The sequence below is a fragment of the Grus americana genome, chromosome 5, assembly GCF_028858705.1.
Source record: "Grus americana isolate bGruAme1 chromosome 5, bGruAme1.mat, whole genome shotgun sequence".
Lineage (NCBI taxonomy): Eukaryota > Metazoa > Chordata > Aves > Gruiformes > Gruidae > Grus > Grus americana.
This window is the reverse complement of record NC_072856.1, coordinates 52,477,368-52,491,928: the sequence shown is the minus strand read 5'-3', so window position 1 is coordinate 52,491,928 and position 14,561 is coordinate 52,477,368. Positions and strand designations below refer to the sequence as shown.

At 36.6% G+C, this 14,561-nt stretch overlaps 1 protein-coding gene across 2 annotated transcripts in view; it reads left to right on the top strand.

Annotated features, from left to right (window-relative positions):
* The window catches only part of RPS6KA5 (ribosomal protein S6 kinase A5), an 83,598-nt gene that overhangs the window by 12,483 nt on the left and 56,554 nt on the right, over positions 1-14,561 (top strand). For both annotated transcript variants that reach the window (XR_008577260.1, XM_054826367.1), the window contains exons 2-3: positions 1,094-1,165; positions 12,482-12,700. Coding sequence is in view for 1 of the 2 variants with exons in the window: in XM_054826367.1 (XP_054682342.1) it covers positions 1,094-1,165; positions 12,482-12,700 (291 nt within the window). In the remaining variant the exon portion in view is untranslated. The remainder of the gene's footprint in view (positions 1-1,093; positions 1,166-12,481; positions 12,701-14,561) is intronic.

Sequence of the window (14,561 nt, the reverse complement as noted above, 5' to 3'; positions counted from 1 at the left end):
CTCTCGAGCTTGTCAAGGTCCCTCTGGATGGCATCCCTTCCCTCCAGCGTGTCAACTGCACCACACAGCTTGGTGTTGTCAGCAACCTTGCTGAGGGTGCACTTGATCCCACTGTCCATGTCACTGACAAAGATGTTGAACAGTGCTGGTCCCAGTACCGACCCCTGAGGAACACCACTCATCATTGGAATTAATAATAATATTCTTATGGAATAAGAATATGCAAACTTAGTTACTCTTTTGCCTTACTGCTTCTAACCTGGATCATTTCAATGAGCAGCTTTGTTGAATGGCCTGCAGTCATATTGATGCAAATGGGTGGATAATATTATGATAGGAATGAAAGACAGGAAAAATGGTAACTGCTTAAGACTTTTTTTTTTAGCAGCTTATAAAAGAAAAAAACCAGACCACCAGAATTCCTTTTTTAAATAGGGCTCTTCACTTCCCTGCTTAGAAAAGTGTCTATCAGACAAAAAAAAAACCCTCAGTGGTATAGATTTGTATAAACATAGAACCCCTTCCTCCCAAACTCCCCAACAAATGAAACAACTTTGTAGCAGCTTTGATTTTTCCAGACTTGTTAGTTATGTAGACTCAAGATCTTTCCTGCTCAATAGTAGTGGAGAGTCCTTATTGGTTTAGTAATCAGGTGTTAAATGCATGAATAGTTATTGGAGCTCTGCTTATGTCATCCCAAGCACCATGTAATTCAAGAACATGAGAGTATTTGGGGTGCTAGGGCTAAGGGATGACCTGATTGCTGTCTATAACTATGTGATTAGAGATTACAGACAAGGTGGAACTAGACTTTTTTCAGAAATGCCCAGTGATAGGATGAAAGATGGTGTGTACAAGCTAGATGGGTTTCAGTTATTCTGTGATTTTTATACCTCCAGGAACACTGACAGCAGCAAGAAAATTGATCTCCCTTGCTTTTCAAGTTAAAAAGAATACAGAATGCAACTGGAATGTCCTTTTAGTACTGCTTATTTTGTTTATCTGCTAACTTGTTTTTACTGAAGCTGTAGTAATATGTCAGAATGATATTTCAGTGTACTACGTATCTGATGTGAATTTTTTTTTCCTTCAGCAAATTTGACAGGCCATGCAGAGAAAGTTGGCATTGAAAACTTTGAACTCCTGAAAGTTCTTGGAACCGGGGGTAAGATGCACTATTTTTCTAAGTTGAATGTTAGAAGTACTCAAGTGTAGTTTTGTTTTCTAGCTGAGGTTTTAGTAATTGGAACATTCTTTAGGAAGATGTATCAGTTTTGTATCACATAGCATAACTTTCTTCACTTTTTTCTAAAAAATATTGTGCAAAAGTGGAGGTCACATGTTCTAGCTTTTGAAGATGCACTTTTTCAAAAAATGAGGAAAAAATGGCTTGACATTTGTGACAATTTAATAGAGTTTGTGAAAAATCTAATCTAAGTTAAGGCATGATCTTGATAATTTCATTAAATTTTCAGACTACGTTTTCATGAATTTCCAGAAGAAAATCCCATAATGTTAGTACTTATTGAATAGAATGCTCCAGTCTTTAACTATATGTTTTTGAGTTGGCATTAGCTCTACTAGTCTTCTGTCCTCTTCAAATCCCAGTAATTTTTAAGTTGGAAAATGTTGGAGACTTGTAGGATTGCTGACTGTGACCAACAAAAAATCTTTATTTCCCCTTTTTTTCAAGGGACACACAGAGGCCCATACACAGACTAAAAGTAATGGCTTTTATTCTTCTTAGTGTTTTTACACTTTTTTTTTGTTGTCAGCATTAATATTAGATGCAGTGTTGAGTAGATTGGGGTAATCAAGAAGGTGGACTATCATCAAGGCCTGTAGAAGTTATAAGTTATGATATTTGTGTGTTATCAGCCATTAATGGCTAACAGTGAGGCTATAATTGCACAAGCTTCTACATCACTGAAAAGAGCAAAGGTTTTTGATTTCTCCTATTTAGGCATTGGCATCATACAGATTTTTTCATAAATTCATTAAGCCATTAAGTCACTTGAGAGTATATTTTTCTGTTTCTGAAGGAAATTTTTTAAAATTTAAACTTAACAGGCTTAACGGTTCAACCCTTGCTGTTAAATTTCAGTAGTTGATGGTAGAGACAAGGAAGCCTTGATATTTGTAAATATGTTGCATATTCATAGGTAGAAGCAGCTATGCTGTTCTGAAGTGGTCAGTATTGGTCTGAGTGGGGTTGCCAAAAATGAAATTACCTATAATTATGCATTTATATGAGAATGTCTTTCTCTCCTGTTGATGGAAACACTGTCTGGATTTTTAATTGTATGTGTATGTGTGTGCATGAAAACCAGTTTCATACCTGAATTTTTTCCTTTTTCCTTACCACTGCCATTAGTCTGAGATCACCTTAATATTACAGCTGTTGCATTTAGAATACAAAGTTAGTTTTGATGGTTTCATAAGTGTCAGTTTTCAAGTTCAGACTAGCAGTAGCCTGATGTCCTCCTACTGTCCTTAGGCAGTACCTCTGAAATACCCCTTTTACTGCTGTTAAACTCTTGTCTGTCATTATTGCCTTCCATGCCCTCTCCGTGAACATTAGCCAAATTTCTCTTAGCCTGGGATACTCTTAATCATAGCAGGTAGCTCATAGGCTCATAGTGCAAAGCTATCCTATTCACTCAAGTTAACAGGGTAATTTTTATAAGTGACCCCTTACAGAAAAGTCTGCTTCAGTAGGTTGACAATAGGATTGACCATGTTTGTATGTGTGAAAGAAAAAAAGCTGAGGCAGCATGCCTGCCTGTCTCCTGCTCTAGTAGTCAGGTTGCTCCAGAAACATCTTCTTAGTAGACTTCACACTATTTCAAGAACGGACTAAAAGATTCCTGCTAACTTTAGGAATCCAAGGACACCTCCAGGCATTTGTAGGAAGAGTAGTAGGGTTTTTTTGTCAAGGAAAAGCTTGTTGTACTTTTTTTAATATGTAATTTCAATCATAATCTGGGATTCTTGCTTTGGAAATCCAGACCATCGGGGCAGTCAAGAAGCTTTGTTCAGTCCTAAGTGTATCACAGCTAAGACTAGTGCAGTAGGTGTGTCCGAGGTTGTTGCTTGCCAATTACTGGACAGCATTAAATGCAAATGACCTGATCACAACGGAGCTAGTTCTGTTTGTTTTTGGGGAAGTGACCATCTGTGAATTTGGAGTGACATGGAATCACTGAAAACAGGACTGGAATGGACTTGAAGATGTCCTCTAATTGCTTGGCCCAAGACAGTCAGTTATACCTCCATCATCCCTGATGACTATTTGTTCTTAAAAGTCTCCACTAGTAGAGATTCTGCAACCTTCCTAGATGTTCTTGCTGAGGATGTTTAATTTTGTAGCTTGAGAAGCATTCTGGGGATTGCAATAAACCAAAATCCTCTCTTGTTGTTGCAAGAGGCTTCTGAAAGAACTTTATTTCACAATAGAATATACCTGTGTTAAGGCATTTTTTCTGTAAATATCATCCAACAAAGTTTTGATGCAGCTCTAATCTAAACTGTTTTCACTTTCAGTGTATTTTTAATTGTTATGGTCAGAAGAGTTTCCATGTCCTTTTCATTGACTTGACAGAGTGGAACAGAAACTGAAGCAAAGTATTGGCCATTTGGCTGAGATGATCCTGAAATGTTCTACTGTGAAATAAATTTTTGTGGGTGTTGGGCCTACTGTTACAGAACCACGGAGAACTTGTACAAATTGACTCTGGTGCTACTAGTTTAACAACATACAATCCCCTCTGTAAAAACTGAGCTTTTTGAAAGTTCTAGAACTACTTTGTTGATAACAAGAATTATTGTACAAGCACTCCATCTTAAATATGGAAAACCAATTTAAATATCTGTAGACCTTGCAGTATCTGCTGCATGTGAAAAGTCTGGGGCTATACATTCAGTTATTTAGCTACCTTCCTTACTTTGTTTTTCCTGTGCAATGTACCTTGCTCTCTTTCCCCACAACTTTCATAGCAGAGAGATTATTTTTCAAAAACTTCATAAGACTCTAACCACCTGTTTGCATGCAAACTTTGCTACAAGACCTTAACTGTGTTGTGTCATGAGTTGTGGGGTCCTGTTTAGGCCTGCAGCTTCTTGTTCTCATACTTGAATTAAGGTTGCAGGAGTGAGTATGACTACTGTCTTCTCAGTTCTTTGTACCAGAATATATGTTTAATTGGGGGAATGAGAAGGAGGATAAAGAAAACTGTCTATAATCATAAAAACATAAGAGCCTGCTATTCCAAGTATTTCTGACTTATTGCAGACTTGTCTGCAATGTACTGTACAAAAGTAAGGCCTCATTTAGAACTTGTACTCTCTTGTACAAAACTACTTGTTTGCATTTCAGTTGTTGTCCTTAGGCTTGCTCTCACAAAAAATGAGGAAAAAGTTCAGAAGGTATTTGCATGCCTTCTGTATTGATAACTAAGAGTCCAAATTATCTTGTTCTGTAGTTTTTAGTCTGTTAGAATAAGAAAGGAGGCTATTTTCTTCAATGTATATCTAAGCATTTTTTTATCTCTGTCCAGCTGGTAAACTATGGTGAAGCTAAATGCCCTCCCTCTAAACAGTAACTGCCTGTTGGCTAGATTGCAAGTTGCAGGTGCTTATTAGATGCCTATTTTTTTTTCAGCCAGAAATAAAAAAAGTGATAATTTCATGATTGCAGAAACTTGAAATATTTCAAGTATTTTTCAAGTGGGGGGGTGTGTAGTTTGTTTGTAGTTTGTTTTGGTTTGGGTTTTTTTCCTTTCTTTTTCCTTAAGTTTTAATCAGAGTCTATGGGGAAGGCAGGGTCATTCCTGAAACCTAGAGGCCTCTCCAAACTGCCCTTGTATCTTCATTAGTGACTTGCCCCAAAATTATGGGCAGGATGATAAGAGAGAATCGTGTTTATTTGTTTTTGGGGTATTGGGTTTTTTTGACAATTTTGAGAACTTCATAGAATTTACTAGTGTAAAAGAATGGAAGTCGAAGATGGGGCTAGGGGTTGAGGTCATCTTAGACAAATTGATTAACAGAGACAAAAGGGATACTGTTGCTTTTTTGGGAACAATTTAAAGAAAAATGAGGAAGAGGGCATCTGATGGCTTCTGTTTACACATTCCTGTGTATTTTTAGGCTAGAGCTGTCTTTACTCTGTCAGTGAAGGCCTTATCCTGGTATTGAGCTTTTGGGTATTACTGATACTACTGTAATAGAGCTAATGTTAAATAAAAGCTGTGATGCTGTTTTAAAATTCTTCATTGTGGAGTTATGTGGCATACAAGGTTTTTTCAAACTGATACTTAAAGGCTCTACAGTAATGCAAGGCAGAATATATTGAAGCCTCACGGTCATATTAAGTGGTGACTTGTAGATGCTCTTTTAACTAATTACAAATTTTAAATATAGTTTGCTATGAAGCAACTGGAATAACTAAAGATACTCAAAATATGTTAAATTAAATGATACCTTGCTTAAGTGTATGTAATTGTGGTAGTTTTATATAAAACTCGGTGGTGTTTTTTTTTTTTTCCCCGGTAACAGCAGTGAATGTTGATTTAAATCTTCACTTTTAAGTTTCATTTTTTAAAAAGACAAAAAAAGATTATTAGAAATAGTATCCTAGTGTACTCATGTTTCTCCTGTGGAAGTGATTTTTTTTTTTTTGTAATAACATTTTCTTCATGTTATGGCTTAGCATAATTTCATACTTCTTATTTTCTTTTATTTGCATTTCTTTCTTTCTTGCATTCCTTTATGTCTGGTTTGTATTTTTACATGCTCAATTGGAAGCATGCTTGTTATATTTTGCTTTTTAGTGTTAAAAGAATATCATAGTATACACATTCCTGTTTTGACCTGAGTCTCACAGGAAGAGACAAACAAGCAAAAATCTGAGTTAGTAGCCTTTTTATCTGAGTTGGATTCTTTAACGTTGCACTAAGGAGCTATTACTTAACTTCCCCATTGAAGAAATTAGCAACACTTTACATCAGTAAAACAAAATACATGACAGTATGCAACTGTTAATAGAGCTGTTAATAATGTACTTGTTGCTCTGGGAGCAGATTATTGCTTACATGACTTCTCTGACTTGCCTGTGTTCTACTTGTATATACTTTATGAAATTCCTGTCTCTTTGTCTTCTCCTGCTTATACTGTGTAGCCGTGCTAATTTGGAATTTTCAGCTTTCCTGTCCACTGGATTCATGTTTCCAGCTATCCCTCCTATGTAGTTAAAGCTTTTTTCCTGTGACATAGAAAACTAGTGTCTATTCTATAGAACAAGGTTACTTTACAGCAAAGTAATCTAAATGCCTCCTAAAGCCATGAAGGGAACGAGAAGGTGGCTGTGTTGGTTTATGCACACCTACTTGGTTTATTTGCTTCATTCTTTGTAAATGGTTTTCTAAAATAAAAAAAGTTGTTAATGTGGAGTGCATTCTGGGTCATACATTTTTCTACACATAGATTCTCTTTTTTTTTTCTAGTCAACTGTTGCTGCTTCTGATTTTAATAAATGCCAGTTTTGTTCAGTCTTTCAACTATGCTTAAGAAGAGACAGTACAAGTGGTTCCTGAGCATATGCCCTAATAATCTCGTCTACCACTTGAACTACAGTCCACTAATGAAGACAAAAAGTAATTAGAAACAAGACTATAACTGCCATATAAAAAAAAAAAATCTTTTATACATGGTTTTTTGGAATTAAGTGCTTATATGGGAAGGATATTCTCCTTAAACTTGGAAGATACGTAGAATCTGAAGGATATATTCATATGAAAGGAAGAGAGATGGTAGGATGAATGTCAGATTTAAATAATCAGCTCAAAAATCTTGTTATACAAGAAGATGTAATGAAGTTCCATCTAAAAGGTCACAAAGTATTCTGATAAAGTTAGGACTGTGAAATTAAGGTAGATCTTTCAAAGCATATTGAAGAAAAAAAAAATATTCTGTTCTCATAAAAGGAGGAGAAAGAAAGAAGTGGGGTTACCATGCTCAGAATGAGCCAAAATTAGGGAGTGTCTAAAAATAATTCCAAACTCCAATTAGTATTTTACTTCAGTTTCTGCTGAGGACAGCTATGATGAATACTGAATAGGATGGCTAATCAGAGACAGAGTTTGGAAAGAAGAAATTATTTTTCTGTACAAAGAGCAGACTGAAAAGAAAGGACTGTGTTCAATCTAAGAACCTGGACCAATTTGTCCTATTCATCCATCAGAGAATTCTGAAAGAATCTGGACATTAAATTGGAGATCAGTAGCAAAGATTCTTATGGGAACTAATGTCTGAGGTGGTTCAGTATAACTGGAGAGAATAGCAAATGCAATCCTACATTTAAGAAGGAAAGAAGGAAGGAAGATGATGATCCAGCCAGTTATTGCTTAATTGTTCTAACTTCATCTGACTTCAGCAGTATGCAGTGCCTTCAAAGCAATTTTGAAGAAAGTAATTTACTTTAATTTTTGTAATAATTAAAAATTAATGGCATGCTTATCCAGTAGTAGATTGTCTTACATATGAGAGATGCCTTCTAAAAACTTACTTTCTTTAAAAAAGAAAAGACAAGTTAGGCATATATTGCCTGCCATACGTATTTACTGTAATAACATTTACTTTTTTTAAAAAGCTAAAGGTAAAAAAGCAAAAAAAGCACAAAAGCAAGATGCTGATAGAAAGTACATTTTAAGATGCAACTTACCCTCTCCTGTCACTTTCTGCCTTTCTTATTTATCATCTGTCACTTGTGTGTTTAACTGGACAGGGAACTTGTTCTCGGGAAAATAATAATATTGAAAAAGTCCATTAAAGGTTCTTGCCTATCTGATATTTAAGGAAAGATGACAGGGAGTGCCTCATCTTTGACAGTTTGGTGGTGGACAATAAAAGTTGGAAATGCTTGTTCAGAATGCTATTATTTGATGTTCGTTAAGGTTTATGCTTGGCTGCTTTTTCCTCCCCCCATTTTTAGCTGCTAGAGCTATATGCCTTTCTGACTTTGCCACATCCCAAATTCTAATATGGACAGATAGCTGCACAGCAACAGTTTTGCCTCCAAATTCTGTAGAAAGAATAAATCTAAAGACTATTTTAACAATAAAAAGTGCAGAGGAAAGAGGTCATTAGGCATATATCATGCAAGAATACAGTGAAATTTATGCAAATCATTAAATATTTTGTACCTCTGAGCCTTTTCCTATTGTTGTCTCATGATTATTCTTACACTGACAGTAAAAAAGTAATTTAAGAAAGAGGTGTAGCTTATGTTAACACTTAAACATTGCTTTAAAACTGTCTGTATACAAATGTCAAGTTTTGATGGATTTAGAAGTCTGCATAAACCATCCTGTGTGCTATAAACAGTAAGAATTGCCTGCCATTTTCTCTGTAAGAATTTGCTGGCATGATGCAATGGCTTAATGTGCTTACATTTGTACAGAAAGAGTAAAGAAGCAAAGAATATTTTATATTTTTAATTCATTGTCTTTCAGCAAGTGTGTATTTTAGAAAATTGTAGTGACTCTGAATTGTTACTTACAATGATGTTTATTACTATGAATGTGTATTCATGAAAAAGGTAGTAGTGAAAGGAAAGTTTTAACCCCCAACTATATGTTTCTGCCTCACAAATTAAGTGGAAATTTGTTATAAATTGCTGGTATGAAATACCTTATTCATCTCACAGGCCTGATATCCATATCAATCTGCAACTAATAATTGCTTTTTATTTCTCTTAATAAACTGCAAGGTCAGTCTAACATAGTTTGTGTGTGTGTATATATAGAGAGAGTATATATTACATAGTTTTTTACTTCTTCCATAATTTAAAATATTTTTAATGAAATTTGAGGGTGAATATTTGGTGACTTCGTGTGTTTATGGGGGATATATTGCTGGCTATATTTTTCTGCCTTGGAAGTAGTTGAGATGTGCATCAGATTTTATGAGAATGAACATTAAAATGTGGCTCTCTGAGATAAAAAAGCTTTTCAGCAATAAGATTATCAGGTAAGGGTATTCTTGCAAGTAGCTTATTTGCTTTCTCCTTGCTTCCACTCAAATGAATTGCTTTTGCAGTATTGTCTTAAGTAGATTTCTTGTGGTGATATCAGATATTCTGGTGTTGAATATATTATGAGCCATTTGAATAAAATAGTGCTACTTAAGATTTATTCTCATCAAAACTACTGAAAATCCTTATCAGTCTGTCAGTCCTTTTCAGATTTCTGAAGAAACAACTTATACCATGGTAAAGCTCTGTTGAAAATTCTTCTATGATAACACTAGTATAGTTTCTAGAGATTTCTTTACAGCTGTTGCACTTAGCAGATTTTCTTCTATGCTGTATGCAAAGCTGTAGCAGGTGCTGTTAATATACTGCTAGCATTCTGCCACTTAAGATGCATTATTGTAAGTTTTTATAAAGATACAGGCAGCCAAGTGTTAAAATCTTAGGGGCTTTTGTTTATTTTACTTAAGCTTAACTTAATGTTCTTCAACATTTCTAATAAAACTACTGTTTCTTGGGAACCGAAGGAAACTTCTGTTTAATGCTTTAGGTGGGGTTTTTCAGAGAGGCACAAGGAAGTTCAGTGTCAAGCTCCAGCTGAAAATTGGTGAAAACTAGGGCTACTCCCTTAAGCAGCTGAGAAATGCAAGCTAATGCCATTCTCCACACTGGTTTTGTTGCGTGTTAGTAGAATGCAGAAGTGTTATCTACATTGTTTTCTGAGAAGTAACTCCTTAAAAAGATGTAAATAGTAGTTTTGGAAGCAGTGGTTTTTTGTTTTTTTTTTTTTTTTAAACCAATGCTCTTGGTAGTAGGGGTCTGTTTTTCAGATGCTAAAATAATTTTACATCCAATATTGGAAAAATAGGTGAATAAATTTAGAATTGTGTATATGCATAATAGTATTACTGTGGTCTGTGCAACCTTGATTCAGATCAGTTGTGTCTGTACATCATGACAGGATTTATAAAATAAGTAAAAACTTATTTTATGAAAGCTCTTATTGGGAATAACGGGTTCTGTAAAGAAGGCAAGCATTATTCCTTAGGGTGTGCTAAGTCAGGTAAAGAACTTGTTCATTATGTGAGAAGTATCACATTTGTATACTGAATGAAGCAGAACTCAGTTGCAGGAAAAAAACAGCTGCATGTCATTTGATAATTTAAAACTCTCTACTACCTGTCTGGAAAAGAACAGGAAAAATCTGGAGTTACATGTAATTACTTGCTGGGTGCACTGTATGTTATAGCATTTTTAAAGACTGACTAAATTTGAGTTTCTCACATCAGGACAGTATACCCTGTCTAGTGTATTTACAGTTTTGAGATACTTGAGCATTATCTTTGAGACAGTAATGTGAAGATAATTATAGGTGTTGGACAAAACACCCAGCTGGTTCAGTCTTCTGTCTCTCATGATGGCTTAAGGAGAGGCATACGATGATGGTTTCCTTCGTGAGCTTGTAGGAGCCTGCAGTTCGGGGTCTGCCTGAGCCAGAGATTCTCTTTTGTGTTTAGTAACAGTTGGTATACTTTCCTCTCTCCCCCAAGGATTTATATAATCTTTCTGAACTCATCTACGTTTTTGACATATGCAGCATAATGTAACAGTTCTGCAGCTTAACCACATATTTGTTTGTGTGGTTTTGGCAGTTCTTAATCTTGATACCTAATGATTTCATTTGTTACCTTAGTTATTTTATTTCTAGAAATAGTGAAAACATGTTCTTTACTAACCTTCATACAGTTTTTGATCTTTAACTCTCTAGTGTCTTAAGTACTCCACTTTTTCAGGCTAAATGAAAAGTCTGTGTTTAGTTCCCTTCATAATTAAAAGAATTCTCTTATCCTTTTCTGTAATTTTTTTTTAATGTTCTGCTATACTTTTTTCTGATGGAGGGGGGAGGGGAGCTGGGGACAGAAGAGAGGAGAGACTGAAATAGTGTGCTCATATCTTGAGTGATCACAAAGATTTCATGCTACAGCATAAAGGATTTCTGGTTTTGTGTTGAAGGTTTGGGGGACAGTATTTGTGTCATTTTTTCCCCTTCAGTACTTTCCTTGAATTTCTGACATTCCATTTGCTTTTTGGATTACCACTGGTGATTTCTCTTTGGGTTGTCTGTGGTAACTTCAGATTATTTTTTTTTCCCCTCAGTTATAACACTATGCACAATTAATTATTATTATTATAATTATTATACATCATATGGGTTACTCATTTACCTATTTGGAATTTTATCTGCCATTTTATATTTCAGCTACTTAATACTTTGATACTGTGGTACAGTTTTCAGCAGTCAGCTTTGATTTCTGTTGCAATGGGTAACTTACTAAACCAAGGAAATCAGCCTCCTCACTGTTCATACATGACTGAATCAGGCAGGGTAGATTCTTGTGGTGACCTCCTTTCACTGAAAAAGCTGAATATTTATCTTTAACCTTTTGGGTTTTTGTCTGCTAATATAGTTCTTCATAAGAAGACCACCTCTCTTTGCACCCATGATTGTTTAGTGTTTTTAAGACCCTTTTGTAAGGGAACTTGTTAAGTACCTTGGAAATCTAAATAAGTCAATTATCATTGTTCCTTCCTCCTGATTCCTTTGAGCCCTTATTAATAGAAATAATTGTTACCATCTACAAAAGTAATGCTCATTCTTTCACATAGTATCCTGTTCGTGTATCTATGAATTCTAAACTTTACTCTTTCTATAGGTTTGCCTAGTAGAGGTATCAAATTTACCTGTATACAGTTCCCAGGAGCCCTTTTTATTTAAAAAAAAAAAAGTCGAAATTTGCCTCTTATTACTCCAGTATGGAGTGTATTTTTAACCAAATATGTAAACAGAACACCTAGATTCAATAACATAAAACTCTGGAAAGACTATATTTTGGTTCTGGTGACTATTTCCTTTACTGTTTGTGTTCAGAAAACCTTTTTTGAGATAATTCCTCCAGTTTATTCTCATTTAAGTCCAGTGTGGGAGCCTCGGAAAGTTCCTGTGTACTAAATACTGATGGGAAGAATTCATTAGCTTTTCTGTGGGTTTTTTGGAACTTCAGTCAGTAATAAAAGCATAGAAGTTGTGCAAATATGGGCAGACTATTTTGAGGACAAAAAAATAGCATCTGTCTTACCTAGAATTTAGCAAGAGTTTGGAGTATGGGAGTTTTAGGTTATTACAAAGGAAGAAATCATCAGCTTTTAAAACTGTTTTTAAATACTGAAACTCTGATTTTCTCACTCTTGCTGTGTTCAGTCATTAAGCTCATTTGGTTGACATTTTGTTCAGAAAAGGTCAGTCTGAAATAAAAAAAGTGTTCTGGAAGATTTTAGCCTGAATGGTCACTGTTTACCATAACAATGAGTAATTGAAAATAATAATGGTATCAGCCAGAGCTGTAGTACGAATAGATGACTGTTGTTTCTTTTTTTTCTCCCCACTTTTTTAAGCCTATGGAAAAGTGTTCCTAGTAAGGAAAGTAAGTGGCCATGATGCTGGAAAGTTGTATGCCATGAAAGTACTGAAGAAAGCAACAATAGTTCAAAAAGCCAAAACAACTGAGCATACAAGGACAGAACGACAAGTGTTGGAGCACATTAGGCAATCACCGTTTTTGGTCACGTTACATTATGCCTTCCAGACAGATACAAAGCTTCATCTCATTTTAGGTGAGTAGTTTTCAAAATTCAAGTCTTATGTCAATAGGAAAAAAAAATCTGCCCTTTTATCTCCTTAATGTTTTATAGGGGTTTTTTTAATGTGGTCTTAAGTACTGTGTGTTTGGAGATTGCATGAGAGACCATAGGAAGTAAAATACTGTTCATCTTCAACAGTGTCTGTGTTTGTGGTTTTCCTGTTTAAACTTAGTGTGCTACTCTGACTTGGTCGGAGGGAAGAAGGGGAAATATTATCCGTGACTTAACATGCAGCAAAAAATATATATGACCATAAGTACTTAAATGAGAGAAATATTTTCTTGAACTTACCCAGAAGAAGAAATTTTGATTTGCACTTTTTTAAACATTATTATGTACTGCTTTAGTTTTCTACAGATTTTCATATAAACTGCTACCATGAATAAAAAAGGTCTTAGTCTGTATGAATATGGGCATTAATTAATGTTTAGGTTATTACAAAGGAAGAAATCATCAGCTTTTAATATGGCCAGGTGCCCACCAGAGCTGCTGTATCACTCCCCTCATTCAGTAGACAGGGGAGAAAAAGTATAACAAAAAGCTTATGGGTCGAGATAAGGACAGGGAGAGATCACTCACGTATCATCGTCACAAGCAAAACAGACTGAACTGAGAGAGGGAATTCATCTAATTTATTACTAAGCAAAACAGAGTAGAGGAATGAGAAATAAAATCAAATCTTAAAATACCTCCCCCTGCCCCTCCCATCTTCCCTGCCTCAACTTCACTCCTGGCTTCAACCTCTGCCCCCCCGCCCCCCCAGTGGCACAGGGGGACGGGGAATAGGGGTTACGGTCAGTTGATCACACGTTGTTTCTGCTGCTCCTTCATCCTTAGGGGGAGGACTCCTCCCATCGTTCCCCTGCTCCGAAATGGAGTCCCTCTCACAGGAGACAGTCCTTCACGAACTTCTCCAACGTGAGTCTCTCCCACGGGCTACAGTCCTTCACGAACTGCTCCAGCATGGTCTCTTCCATGGGGTGCAGACCTTCGGGAGCAGACTGTTCCAGTGTGGGTCCCCCACGGGGTCACAAGTCTTGCCAGCAAACCTGCTCTGGTGTGGGCTCCTCTCTCCACGGGTCCACAGGTCCTGCCAGGAGCTTGCTCCAGCGTGGGCTTCCCACGGGCCACAGCCTCCTTCAGGTGCCTCCACCTGCTCCGGCATGGGGTCCTCCACGGGCTGCAGGTGGAATCGCTACACCCCCTCATCCTTCCTCCATGGGCTGCAGGGGGACAGCCTGCTTCACCATGGTCTTCACCACGGGCTGCAGGGGGATCTCTGCTCGGATACCTGGAGCACCTCCTCCCCCTCCTTCTTCACTGACCTTGGTGTCTGCAGAGTTTCTTACATCTTCTCACTCCTCTCTCCGGCTGCAAAAGCTATCTCTAGCTGGTTTTTTTTTCCCTTCTTAAATATATTATCACAGAGGCGCTGATTGGCTTGGCCTTGGCCAGCGGTGGGTCCGTCTTGGAGCCGGCTGGCATTGGCTCTATCAGACACAAGGGGAGCTTCTAGCAGCTTCTCACAGAAGCCACCCCTGTAGCCCCCCTGCTACTGAAACCTTGCCATGCAAACCCAACACAGAAGATTAAAAGCTTGACATTATATTCTCACAGGAGTCAAAGAGGAGGGACATCATTAGTTCTGAAGAACATTATATAGCAGATAGTGCAGACTGAACGCATGCCCACCATAACACAGTTACGGTGATGTTTAAAGCAAGAAATTAAAAACTGATGTATAATTAAAGGCTTTTTGTTTTGTGGTGGTGTTTTTTTTTTTTTTGCTTTCCTACTAAGTCTATGTGAATCCATTCTCAGAATATCAATTGGG